Source organism: Gobio gobio, assembly GCF_949357685.1.
Source record: "Gobio gobio genome assembly, chromosome: 7".
Taxonomy (NCBI): domain Eukaryota; kingdom Metazoa; phylum Chordata; class Actinopteri; order Cypriniformes; family Gobionidae; genus Gobio; species Gobio gobio.
This window is the reverse complement of record NC_137103.1, coordinates 50,364,705-50,378,785: the sequence shown is the minus strand read 5'-3', so window position 1 is coordinate 50,378,785 and position 14,081 is coordinate 50,364,705. Positions and strand designations below refer to the sequence as shown.

The following is a 14,081-nucleotide window of genomic DNA, read 5'->3' as shown; positions in this document are numbered from 1 at the left end:
ATGTTTAGTCTGTTGAAAGTGAAGAGAATGTAATTACATGTTATGACTGAAAACTTTGACTTTCAAAAAACTAAAGGGTCCAAAAATGAACATTTTGCCACACCTGCCAATGATGGGTCAATATAGCCATAGTAACATTTATACTTTTTGTCCTTATAACTGCAGTTATTTAGCATTTTTGGATTTTCGTGACAAATAGCAGAATCATATGTCAGTAGTCATCAAAGTTACTACTTTGAGCTGAGTTTGATACAGTATGTGTTCAAGTGATTTGGATTAAAATAAAACGGATACATTGAACAAGTTCAGATTGACTTGAGATGACACAGACTGCTCTTTTAACAGCCTGTAGAAGGGCGGATCACGTTAGAGTCAGTTATTCAGCGACAGACGCCTAACCATCATTATCCAGGTGCTTTTACCTCTCAGGGATTCCACACATTCTCATGGCTATAAATGACAGGCCTCAGTAATTGCTCTCATTAGTTTAACATTCTCTGGCCTGCACTTTTGCTGTGACTGAAGCAGTTAGTGCTGACCAGGTGTTTATTCATAGCACTGAGAGGTTACATGCATTTTAATGAATCGTTTAATTTGAACAATTAATCTATAAAGCAATTCACTAGACATGATATTTTACATCTTGTTTTTTTTTTATTTAAATAATACTGCCATAAATTGCTAATAGGAGGTTTTGTCAGATTTAGCTAACTTCTGGGAACAATTATAAACAGACACTTGCTAGGCTAGAAACATAAACCAGTGTTGTTATTATGAGGGATGCACCGATATGAACATTTTGGCCAATAACCAATAACCGATATCTTGCCCAATAAAACTAAATCCAAATTTTTATAACATTTTTGAGAGTCTGGTTACAATTTTATGCAGCCTATATGACAGACTTGCACTGCACATGTTGCACTTAACTGTATTTTCCTTTTTGAAGTGATTCCAATCATATTTCAGGCAATTTAAGGCGAACAGTGCACATCTGAAGGAAATAATCCATTATTTATCGGCTTTAAGATATAGGACAAATTCTCTTATCGGGCCGATAACGATACCAATACCAATACCAACGATACCAGATACCAATATGGTGGCCGATATATCATGCATCCCTAGTTATTGTCCACTAAAACTATATATATATATGTATATATATATATAAAACATTAACTGAAATTTAAGCTGAAATAAAAAAATATTACATGAAAAACTTAAACTTAAAAAATAAAAATGAGAAATGTTACCTTAGCAACTAACTGAAATAACTTGAAGTACTAAAATGACAAACAAAAAGAATGACAAAAGCACAAAGTTATTAAAACAAACTAAAATTAAAATTAAAAATATAAAAATAAAAGCTGATTTAAAATATAAATAAATAGCAAAATATTATCTAAATAATAATATAACAATAGCTATGTTTCCATCCAAAGCTATGAATTTAACTTATGTGGAAAATTGGAATATCGAATAAAACATTTGTGAATAAAGCACCGTTTCCATTCCATGTGTTCAAGAAAACAAAACCGTCACTTCCCAGGAAATTGGTGCAAAATATCTGTAATAAAAATGGAAGTTGCTGAAATCAGGGAAGCCACTGTGGCTCTTTTTTCCTCCATCATAAATGACTTGCATCTCAGAGTGGGAGATGAAACATAACAAACACAGTCATGTTATCTTGCGTTCAGATGCTGGTGTCTGTGAACGTAATCATGTGAGACACTTATAGGAGGGAATTAAACCAAATTATTATGGTCAAATGAGTTTTTTTGTTTGCGAATCAAGGGGTTTATTCAGTAAATGTGTTTCCAACGTAGTTTATTATATTTAATCGTAGTAGTTAATCGCTTTCTTATTGGATAAAAAAAAATTATCCTCAACTGAGCGCATACATGCATGCACATTTTTACAATTTTTGCACATCTTGCCATTTCCATCCAGTGTTTTTTATGCAATATTCCAAAGTATGGATAAAAATATGTGGATGGAAAATAGCTACTGACATAAAAAAAGGCCACTTGCCAAACAATAATGTGTCCGCTATAAGTGCAAGCACAGAATTGATTGGTTAGGCATCAGAAATATGAGCTCATTCACTTTTTTCACTCACTGAGCAAACATTAGAGTCGAACTAACCCCGCTACTCACTTTCACCTGTTTCCCCGGCAGGGAAAGAAAGGTCGCTCAGGTGAGGACGGGACCCCTGGGGCTAAAGGTCATAAGGTCAGAATTTCTCTCATTCTCTCTGGCATGTGGCTGCTTTTTTTGATGTACATGGGCTAATGTGATGAGGTAGCTGATGGCTATTTATATAGTTGTGTATTTGTCTCTTAATTGTTCTATTTAGATTTCACTTTTCAGATTCAGCAGTACAGGAATCAAGAGTGACAGACTGTATTCTATAACTCTTTCTAAAAAACACTTTTGTGCTCTTGTTAGGGTGATCCTGGTTTGAGTGGACTTCCTGGTCGTGAGGGTACAGAGGTGAGTGGCTGATGGGTGGGACCTATCCGCAAAAATCACTACTCAATCTTCAAGTATGTGTGTCCAATCCTGCTCCTGGAGGGCTACTGTCCTGCAGAGTTTTGCTCCGACCCCAATTAAACACAGCTGAACCAGCTAATCAAGGTCTTACTAGGCATACTAGAAACTTCCAGCAGGTGTGATGAGGCAAGTTGGAGCAAAACTCTGCAGGACAGCGGCCCTCCAGGACAGAGTTTGGACACCCCTGTAGCTACATGATTGAAAACCTACAGTATTTGGGTAAAACAAAACATGTACAAAATGAAAATAAAGGTCTAAACTTCTAGTCTGGTGGTGTGATCATGAAAAAAAGTAATCAAATTTCAAAGTATCAAATATTATTATTGAATACACTATTTGTAAGCATTAAAAAAAGGTGTTTAAAAAGTTAAAATATTTTTTTTTAAATATAATTTGAATTATTTCATTAGAATTATTATTAGAAACTGTGCACTAATTGTGTAAAAAAGGGTAAAATAGTAAAAAAAATATATATATTTTAAAACACTGCTTCACTTAAACATTAATAAAATATTATTTCTAACTTTTTGACTAACTTTTTCTCCAGACAGTTAAACCACCGTAGACATTTTTACTTTAAGCCTAAAAAAATCATTAAAATAAATTTTAATTCAGAAATTGAAAAGTGTAGTCAAGTCATTCTAAGTATGAATTGCATTTTTATATTTATATAATTATTTAATATATCTAGAAAATCAATTAGTGTGACATCACTGACCAATTTGAAAAATGCAAATAAATAGGATACTTAATAAAATATAAAATATTAATGTCTTCCTGTTTTTCTCACAGGGGAAACCAGGCTACAAAGGAGAGCAGGTACTGAATTCCTGCAACAATTCATCGTTTATTTCTGTTAAAGCCCACAATTCTGTGAGATTGTCATGACTATGATCATCTCTTGAATGTCTCCAGGGTGAAAGAGGAGAATGTGGTACCCCAGGAATCAAAGGAGACCGGGTACGCAACAGCATTCTGCACACTCCTTGAATATGTGATGAACATAATAATGCAGTATATGTTTCAAATGCTTAATTAGTGTGTATTGTATGATCTGATAGGGTCCTGAAGGTCCAGTTGGCACACAAGGGTCCAGAGGTCTGCAGGTATGTGATTATACATTTGTCAAATTTATGTCAAACTAAAAATGTAACATCTGTCTGTATATTTCAAAAATTACATTGTTGTTTTCTTTTAAAGCAATACTTGCTGTAACTTTCAAAGTTTAAAGCCTTTAGGGAACTTTGTTATCTATTCTTTAATATTCTCAAAATGTTAGCACAAAAACATTTATACTGTACATCATTCATGGAACGCTTTATCATCTAACATGTTTTAAATATTGCTGCTTGTTTCAGAGAACATTTAAAAGTAACATTCCCATAATGGGTTGTAGAACGATAAGAATGGAATGTTTCCTTAAAGGTCCCATGGCATGGCATTTTTCTATTATTTTATAATGTTTCCTGAGGTGTACTTATATTGTTAGTATGATTTTTACATCATAAAATATCATAATTTAGAAATAAAAGGCATTTTTTCTATACTGCTGTTTGCCCTGTGGCTGAATGCCCTGCTTCAAGAGGCGTGTCTGCTGTGAGACTTCAGTAAAAACGCCCACTGTTGTGATTGGCTGACATCTTTGCATTTGATATGAGCGGAGGGGGCGTGGTTTAACGAGGTCTACGAGGCACGAGCAGGCACGAGCTGCTGCCAGAGAGATGGATGGACCGGAGTTCACTTCACATCGGTTCTGTCAGTCTCAGTTTAGTGAACTGTTTTAGTTACAGCATATACTTCAGGTTATTAGTCTATTTCTAGTCGGAGGGACTGTCACTCATGTCAGAAAGTTAGTAACTTTAGTAAATTATGGATCAGCGCTGACTGGAGACGCGAACCGTTTAGAACGATTCAGTCCGATTTGGTGAACTGATTCGGTTCACTAAAAAGAACCGGTTCAAAAGAAAGATCGTTCGCGAACCGGACATCACTAATGTACCAGAGACGGAGCTCAGCGATTGCTAACAAAGTTATTTATAGTAACTATTGAGTAATGAGAGCGCTGTCAGTCAGCGCGAGTTTATTGTGTTTGTATTTGAGAGTTCTGAATAAACACGAGTCCCAGTCACGCAGAGTCCGTCTTCATCATTATTACCAACTTTGTAACACATGCAAAGTACCATTACAGCTGTCGAGATGAACGAGTTACGAGTAAGTGTTGATAATACCATTATTTTTAGATGTTCCTATCATATGGAAAGCGTCAGTGACGCGCATTGAGTACACAGCGCAAACAAAGACACAACAGCAGTAATCGAATGTAATCCAGTTTATTGTGGGAATAGCTGGCTAGCCTAGCCCAGATACCCTCACGCTTACCCCCCTTCTGCTTAATCTCGCGCCGCGTAAGGCGCCTCCGCTGTGGGCCAGATGCAGTACTGGGGGTCGGGGATGTTGGAGGCCGACCGGACAGTGCAGGCCGAGCCTCGGCGTGTGTAAGGTTTATCTCTAAAGATATAACGACTGTATGCACATTGTAGAACCGATAGACGCGACGAGGACGTACAAAAACACTGACTCACAAGATAGAAAACACGAAAACACCGTTCTGTCGGGAGAGAGAGAAGCCGCAGCGTGTGCACGAATAATAAATAATTAGCTACACATAAGAAATCACTGATCACAGATCAGAAGGAACTGAAAAAAGACTTCTGTTTTCATTTGTACATCCAAACACTGAGAAACTGCCAGCGTTCACTCGTTCACAAGCAATGATGCAATGATCTCTCAAGCGTTTGCATGGGCGTGCCAGATTCTCTGGGCGGGGAAAAGGGAGGTAACTGCTCCTGCTTGGACGTCAAACCAGGAGACTTCAGGATTGGCTCGTCTGGCCTGTCATTTTCTCAAAGGCAGAGAAAGACAGCCAGAACTCGGGTTTACACCGATCAACATTTCTATCCACTTGGGGACAATATTCAGGCTAGGGGAACTAATATTAATGTTGAAAAACCTCATAAAATGAAAATTTCATGCCATGGGACCTTTAAAGGAATAGTTCATCCAAAAATGAAAATGTTGTCATTAATTCCTCACCCTCATGTCGTTCCAAACCCGTAAGACTTTTGTTTATCCTCAGAACACAAATGAAGATCTCTTTGATGAAATCTGAGTGATTCTGTTCCTCCATTGACAGCTACGCAACTGACACTTTGACGCTTCAAAAAGTTCATAAAGAGATCATAAACCAATCCATATGAATTGAGCAGTATAGTCAAAATTTTATGAAGAGACTCGATCGCTTAATATGATGAAGAGATTGATTTTAGGCTTTTATTCACATAAACATTGATCAACTCACACATCAGTTGTGGTAAACAGAAGCTCAAGCATGTTCACTGCAGCACTTTTGAGCTTCTGTAAGAACCAATGAGGTTCATTCTCGTGTTATGCAGCACTTTTGAGCTTCTGCAAGAACCAATGAGGTTCATTCTCATGTTACGCAGCACGTTTGAGCTTCTGCAAGAACCAATGAGGTTCATTCTCGTGTTATGCAGCACTTTTGAGCTTCTGTAAGAACCAATGAGGTTCATTCTCGTGTTATGCAGCACTTTTGAGCTTCTGTAAGAACCAATGAGGTTCATTCTCGTGTTATGCAGCACTTTTGAGCTTCTGTAAGAACCAATGAGGTTCATTCTCGTGTTACGCAGCACGTTTGAGCTTTATCAAGAACCAATGAGGTTCATTTTCGTGTTACGCATCACGTTTGAGCTTCAGCAAGAACCAATGAGGTTCCTTCTCATGTTACGCAGCACGTTTGAGCTTCAGCAAGAACCAATGAGGTTCATTCTCGTGTTACGCAGCACGTTTGAGCTTCTGTAAGAAACAATGAGGTTCATTCTCGTGTTACGCAGCACGTTTGAGCTTCAGCAAGAACCTGCATCATGCCGGTTCGGTTGAGCTTCTGTTTATGTTCTCTGATCAACAGTGGCGCCACCAGGGGGTGGCCAGGGGTGGCCGTGGCCACCCCTGGCCGACTCCTGGCCACCCCACTGGCCACCCCATGGCCAATATAAATTTTAGTAGCATCAGTTATGCATTTCATCCCTAATGCACAGCCAGGCAGGCAAGCCGCTCTAGACCTTCGATCACACACAGCCTGCCCCTCCCCCGATGCCGCTGTTGCGCGCTCAGACAACAGTACAGGTCAGCGCGTGCCCGTCAGTCAACAATTTCAAAAGAAGTAAGAAGACGAAGAAGACTACCGTAAATAAGTCAAAAAATATTCTTTAGTAAAAGAAGACGGGGAATTATGTGTCGTGACGTGCTTTTTAAGTGCCAAATGCTTACAGTATACTGTTACAGCAGCTTTTTGATGTGTCTTTGACACGTTTTGACAAGAGTTAACGTTATCTAGCTAACGTCGTTAGCTGGTGCATGTTATGTCAATTTTCAGACAATGAAGAGAAAGTCCACAGACATCTCTTCTTATTTTAAGAAGAAAAGTACAGAAGGCGGAGTGAAAGAGATGGCAGGGGAGCAAGAGAGGCTAGTAATAGTGAGGATGAGGAGGAGGATGCTTTTATTTGTATCTGCCAGTATCTGCTTTTCCCCAGTAACTGTTTTGTTTGCAATAAATGTACACCTTATGCCAAATATAATTGCAAAATAAAACAGAATTGTTGTGCAACTCAAAATGTTAACTGTACTGTTATTAGTCTATGCACATTATATAATTAGTAACATTAAATATAACACAATAAACCAAAGTATATCAGTAGGAGTTTCCTTAAGTCTTTCTGATAGTTTTCTACAGGCCGGTTTACTACACCAGTAGAATACAATTCTGAAATTATGGTTTCTAGTTTTGGTGTGCCACCCCAAGATTTTAAGTGGCCCCATCTGGCCACCCCTATGAAAAATTTCTGGAGGCGCCACTGCTGATCAATGTTTATATGTGAATAAAAGCCTAAATTCAATCTGTTCATCATATAAAGCGATCGAGTCTCTTCATAAAATTTTGACTTAACCGTTCAATTCATATGGATTATTTTTTACGATCTCTTTATGAACTTTTTGAAGCGTCAATGTGGTAGTTGCGTAGTCTGTCAAAAGATAATTTGTGTTCCGAAGATGAATGAAAGTCTTACGGGTTTGGACAGACATGAGGGTGAGTAATTAATGACATAATTTTCATTTTTGGGTGAACTATCCCTATAACATTCAGAAATAAATTTTTCATAACTTAATGGGAACGTTAACAAAACGTTCTTAGAACATTTTTGTTAGCTGGGGTAGCACTATGGTTGATTGACAGGCGAGTAGGCGTTCCTTCACTGCTGACTGAAAATGCAAATATTTGGGAGCCTGTTTACACCTGTATTTAGCATTGATCTCCTGAGACCGATGTTTGTACCATTCCTTTATTTCAAACTAAATCTGAGAGCTTCAAAGAAGGTAAATGTTCAAACACATCTCGAATTTTAGCCAACATATGATTAAAATATCAAAACTTGTATTTTACTGCATTGTAAAGCAAGATAATGCTTAGGTGTCTACAGATAATGCTACACATCCCTAGAGACATCACTCAAATGTTCATGCTACTTTTTCATGTTTCTCCTGCAGGGTTTACCAGGACCACAGGGTGACATCGGACCAGAGGGCCCACAGGGCAAGAAGGTCTGTGCCTTATAATCACAAACCATTATCCTGAAAAATTCTCATCATGTCTAACAAGCACACCTGGAAAAGTTCCACGGTTTCCCATGACTTGTTCAGCATGTTAGCGTGCATGAGAAACCCCACGCGTTGGAGCCGTTGGTCTGCTACATCCATTAGATAACATCCATTAGAATGTTCATGCCAAAGTGATTGAGAAATATTGATGCATTCTCAGTTGTTTACTTCACATTTCTTTAGAAGGACTTATTCGTGTCCATTTTCGACTAATTGATGCACTCTGAGGGTAACAGGTGCAGAACAGAGACAAAAGAGTCTCACATAAGGCTTTCACTCCATTAGCCTCTTTTCCACTGTCGGGCCAGTGTGAGCCAGGGTTTTCAATGGGCCAGGCTGGGATTAATAGCCTCTGACCTGTAGCACCGAGCCCAAAGCTCCGCACCGCTTCACTAAAACCCACCCGTAACACGTCTCTCTGGAACACAAACCCATCATTTCACCAACTAATGGAAGATTTATCAGAAAACGAATCCGAAAGAAATCACTGGAAACTAGCGAGATCACTAAACGAACATGATAAAAGTGGCCGTTTGTTGGCATTTTTGTCATTTACTTAAAGATTTAAAACCCAAGCATCAATGTTTTACCATAGTTTTACAATAATAAGTGATAAATTGAGCGTAATTAATTAATGTGTCAAGATTGAACAATAGTCCCACAGAAATAAAGTGGTATTTACCATTATTTCACAAAAGAGAGAGGACACATAGGCCTACTTATTCAGTCGCGTCTGTTTGTTCATTTGTGGTCACAGGACAGTATGTTTCAATCACATTTAGAAAGAATAATAATTTCTACAAATTTTCCACCAAAAATATGACCTGAGGAGCTTTAGCACTCTCTCCAGTAACAGTCCCAATACACAGATATATTAGAAAAAGAGGGAGGTCCCGAAAAACCGGAGTTGCTTTATTTATGACACATGCGGAGCTAAATATGGATATCAGACAGTCCGGTATAAAGAGACGTACTGACAGATACAATAAATACAAGATTGTGATAGACTTTTTTATTTGTCTGGTTTCTTCATATTTACCATGCTTACTATAGTAGGTCTTTTGCATCGCATAAATATATTTCTGCCTTATACGGTGATCAGAATCCACATCGGATCACAAACAGAAGTCATTTCAAACACTCGTTGCTGTCTGAAAGTGAGTATTGAACTAAAAGGATTTTAAAAGCCTTTAATGCTGATGTTAGCTGGTTTATGAAATCATCAGTGGCGCTGCCGGCTACAGACTCAGATAGACTCTGCCTTTATTCGTAACCACTACTCAAGCCCGAGCTGGCCCACTTTGGACCAAGGTATTTGACGTGCCAAAAACCCCTGGTCGTTGGCCCAGAGGAAGCCCTGACGAAGCCCGTTCAAGCCTCGGAAGTGACAGTGGAAACACGACTGGCCCTGGCACGCACTAGCATGCCCACCTTTGTCCCGACAGTGGAAACGCAGCTATTGTGTTTCTAGCCCAAAAATGTTGCATCCTTTTACAGTGCATTTCAAATTTTCTAACCATTAGTCATACTCGCTAATGGTTAGGAATAGTTTACCCAAAAATGAATTTCTTTCAGTATTTCCTCAACTTCTCAATACATTTTGATCTGTTTACATACAGAAAGCCATTGGCTTCAGAAGTCTGGGTATTGTGACCCTTTAATGGTGTGTGTGTGTGTGTGTGTGTGTGTGTGTGTGTGTGTGTGTGTGTGTGTGTGTGTGTGTGTGTGTGTGTGTGTGTGTGTGTGTGTGTGTGTGTGTGTGTGTGTGTGTGTGTGTGTGTGTGTGTGTGTGTGTGTGTGTGTGTGTGTGTGTGTGTGTGTGTGTGTGTGTGTGTGTGTGTGTGTGTGTGTGTGTGTGTGTGTGTGTGTGTGTGTGTGTGTGTGTGTGTGTGTGTGTGTGTGTGTGTGTGTGTGTGTGTGTGTGTGTGTGTGTGTGGATGGATGTGTTTGATGTTGACAGTCATGGTCACTATGAACTGTTCTTCTTTGTCATTGCTTTCAATGAAAAAAAATGACAACACACCGATTTAGAACAATATGAGTGAATAAATCATATCAGTTCATTGTTAGGTGAACTAATCCTTAATTTCTGACTTTTGGACAATAATCCCCCAAGTGTCTTCTTTCATGATACAATGGTTATGTCTGCAGTGCAAAGGGTTCACAAAATGCAACCATTTTAGTTTGAGTATATGTCTTGCGTTTGTGCTCAAAAAGAGGGTCGTGTTTTAACACGTTTTGGATTTCCTTTAATAGAGACCTGTTAGTGAAACCTGCTGCTCTGCCAGTAGTTTCCCCTTGTTTAATTTAACTACAGGAAGCATTCAGAGGTTTAAACAGCACTGCAGATGTCCTCACTAGCCAGGGGTCCTTCATTATACATGCACAGGTTCACAAAACTAGTGTCACAGACCACACCTGGTTTTGTTTTTAGAGGCAGATTCATCTAAAAATAGATGATACCACAATAATAGACTGTTATTATTATTTGAATAATAATAAACCCTTACTACCAAGGTTAAAAGTCAACCAATGAGATGTTAACTTGCTAGAAAGTGCTCGTCAGGTCAGGGGTGATCCGTGGGTGGTCTGAGATTATTGTCATGGTAGCTAATAACAGTAGAAATGTGCATGATGGAAAAATGCTGTGCAAAGTATAAATGTGTCCTCTTCATGCACAGACACGCAGATGACGTGAACAAAGAGAATTTCCAGTATGTGGAAATACAGCACAGTGAAGAGAAAACTGTAAATGTCATGAGCAGATTTAACTGACCTACTTTTTTAGATTTTAGCAGCTAATCTCTATATGGTCATATTTGAAAATCATGCTTAAAATAAGCCGATAATGCACAAAAACAATACCTTAAATATGGACGGGAATCTAAAATTCTTTAGCTCATTTTTTAGCTCAAGCATTAGCTCATTTTCCAAAAATGACCCCTGAGCTATGAAGTTTGAGTATCATCATTTGCATGTACATCATATCGTGTTCTTGTGGAAAAGGAACGTTCCTGGTTAAATTCAGCTTAAGCTCCATTGACAGAATCTGTAGCCTGCTGTCGATTTCCACAGAAAATAAATGCATCTCGTTGACAGTCGTGTGCTTTTAGTGGAAGTGGATCCATTGTAAGTGGATTTCTGTCAGCAACATTTTCGGTTATGTTTGTACAAACTGAGGGACGAGTTTAAATTATTTTCAGTGATAATCAACAGCATGTCACAGATACTGCCCACGCTGAACACAGAACATTCCTTCAATGCCTAACTTGAATTTATGTATTTATTACCTGACAAAGGTTCTCCTAAGAAACATTTATATCTTATAGATTTCACACAATGAAAAATGTCTTCCATAAGTAATAATGAATGTGATATTTATATATAATGAATTAGAAATGTGTTGTTTTTGTTTGTAATCACAGGGTGAACGTGGCCCTGCTGGCCTACCTGGAATACAGGGTGACAGTGGAATTGGACTTCCTGGACCAAAGGTCAGCTGCATATATCTTTTATATTTAAATTCTTCAAAATCACCACAAATCAGACTTTATAGCTGGAAAAAACATCTTAAAACGCCTGGTCTCTCAGCCTTGAAAAGTTTGGGTCAGTTGATCAGGCTAGGAGACCAGGGGTGCTTTTCCTAGAAGCATCGTTAGCCAATTATAGTTGCAAGTTCTGTTGAATTTTGTTGGTAATGACCAAACTTGAGACCATAGTTGGCTTCGGGAAACACACTCCTGATAAACCATGCACCATAACACCATCTTGGCTAGGTTGCAAGACCAGCTTAGACCAGCAAACCATCGTAAGCCCCATTCACACCGCAAGCGACAAAGCGACATGATCCCATTAATTTTCAATGAAGAGCTTGTGACCGTTGGCAACAGAAAGAGTAGGGGACTAGAGTCACGCAACAAAAGTTCAGAAATGTCAACTTTATGCAAATGGACAGTGAACGCGAGCGACAACCAATAGGAGTGAAGACCGTAGAGCTCACGTCACCGTCTCAAGTGCAGGCAAGACAGACAGGACACAGTTCTGGAGCGATTTCACTGTTTTATATGATTTGACTGTAATCACTTACATGGATGTAATAAAATGATGCGGGGAAAAGAAACTGTAGGCAGTCTTAGTGAGTTTGATTCATTCATTCATAGTTTGTGTTGTTAATTATACTATGATGCAGTGAGCAGTTTAGCACTGCTGCAGTTCATTTAACAGTTTCCCCTGCATTATGTTAATTATTAGAGACAAGAAAATTTATTTTTTGTCAAATCTGAATGACGTTTTAGTCATTTTGAACAGTAGTGAGTTGATCATTAATCTGGTTAATGACTGAATGCACTGAACACTGCTGTAGTTTATATCACAACTCTTTTAATTATTTTAAGTCAAATTCCTAGTCAAATTAGAATGATATCTAGTTTTAAATATCAATTGTGATTGCATTTCCTAAAGATATGGCCAGATGTGCAGTCTACCAATAGCATTAGAGTGACAGCACAAGGAACGCCCACAAGCGTCTCCACAGTACAGAGACTAGCGACATGCAGGGAAAAAGTCGCTGGTGGTGTGAATGGAGCTTTATGCTGGATTAGGATGGGTTTCTTCCTTAGACTTTCCATGGTTAATGAGCCACCTAAACTGGGACTTAATTGAACCCTATAAAGCCTACTGTATCATATTTGATATGCAAATTTCTTTAAAATGATCATGATCAAACCCTTGCTGATTGCACACAATATACTGCATGCCTTCTGTCCTGATTGATAGTTTATACTTTATTAGCAAGTAAAAGGCCTTTTAGTATAACTGTCCTCCATGTCTTTTTGCTGTGAATTTTTTACTTATTTCTAAAAGTAAACATAAGAATAACTTTTATATTGTTAGAAATATTTCAAGATGAACATTTACTGGACTGAAGTTGTTTATCCATACAGCATTTATTTATTTTTTAATCATGAGTATCAATTATGGCCATAAGGCCTATGAATCGTAATTGTATTGCATGTTTTGCCCCTCAAAATTAAAGCTACAAAGCTTTGATCATAAAACTAAGAATTTAAATATCCCCTAACTAAGATATATTATTGGGTTATATTGAGTCACAACTGATATTCATACGCATTTTATATAAGCAGTCTGCTATACTGTTATAAAGATCTCATTGATTTACAATAACAGCTATCAGAATTTCATCTTACTTTTGGGTTTTTCTCAGTTTGGGCCTCTGAATAAAACGGGTGTTTTTCTCCTCCTATGAGCTCCATATTATCACTATATCATACTATATGAGCCATAAAAGCCTGGTGTATCAAATATGATATTTATTTTTAACATTTTGCCAAAAGGTTACATTAAAAAACAAACCTCTCTGACAATTTATATAAGGATTTACAGGGTGAATTTCTCTATAACCTCATTGTGTAATTTAAACTTGACATAGATAGTAATGGTTGTGGTGATTCATATTTCTTACTCTTTTCTCCTGAATTGTTCACTTTGATCCGTCTGCAGGGAGATATGGGATTTCAGGGGAGACTAGGTCCTCCGGGTCCACCAGGCATAGGCGAGCCAGGTCTGCCTGTAAGTATACAAGTCAGAAATATTCAGCTTGTTTACTAATCAGCCCACACTGAATTTACACCCATAGATTTGTACAGAATTTCAATGCACATCATGCACAAAGATCTACACATGCTCCCCTGTCCCGTTAAATTATTAAATATTTTGGCTAATTTGATAAGAATGTATTAGTCTCAGCTCCATTCAACACATTTATTTAC

General features: G+C 38.1%; 1 protein-coding gene across 1 annotated transcript in view; it reads left to right on the top strand.

The window, feature by feature from the left end:
- The window catches only part of col28a2a (collagen, type XXVIII, alpha 2a), a gene marked incomplete at its 5' end in the record, with an annotated part of 65,639 nt that overhangs the window by 26,366 nt on the left and 25,192 nt on the right, over window positions 1-14,081 (top strand). The window contains 8 exons of the mRNA XM_079820721.1: window positions 2,182-2,235; window positions 2,452-2,496; window positions 3,349-3,375; window positions 3,472-3,516; window positions 3,618-3,662; window positions 8,182-8,235; window positions 11,718-11,786; window positions 13,813-13,881. Of these exons, the coding sequence (XP_079676847.1) occupies window positions 2,182-2,235; window positions 2,452-2,496; window positions 3,349-3,375; window positions 3,472-3,516; window positions 3,618-3,662; window positions 8,182-8,235; window positions 11,718-11,786; window positions 13,813-13,881 (408 nt within the window). The remainder of the gene's footprint in view (window positions 1-2,181; window positions 2,236-2,451; window positions 2,497-3,348; window positions 3,376-3,471; window positions 3,517-3,617; window positions 3,663-8,181; window positions 8,236-11,717; window positions 11,787-13,812; window positions 13,882-14,081) is intronic.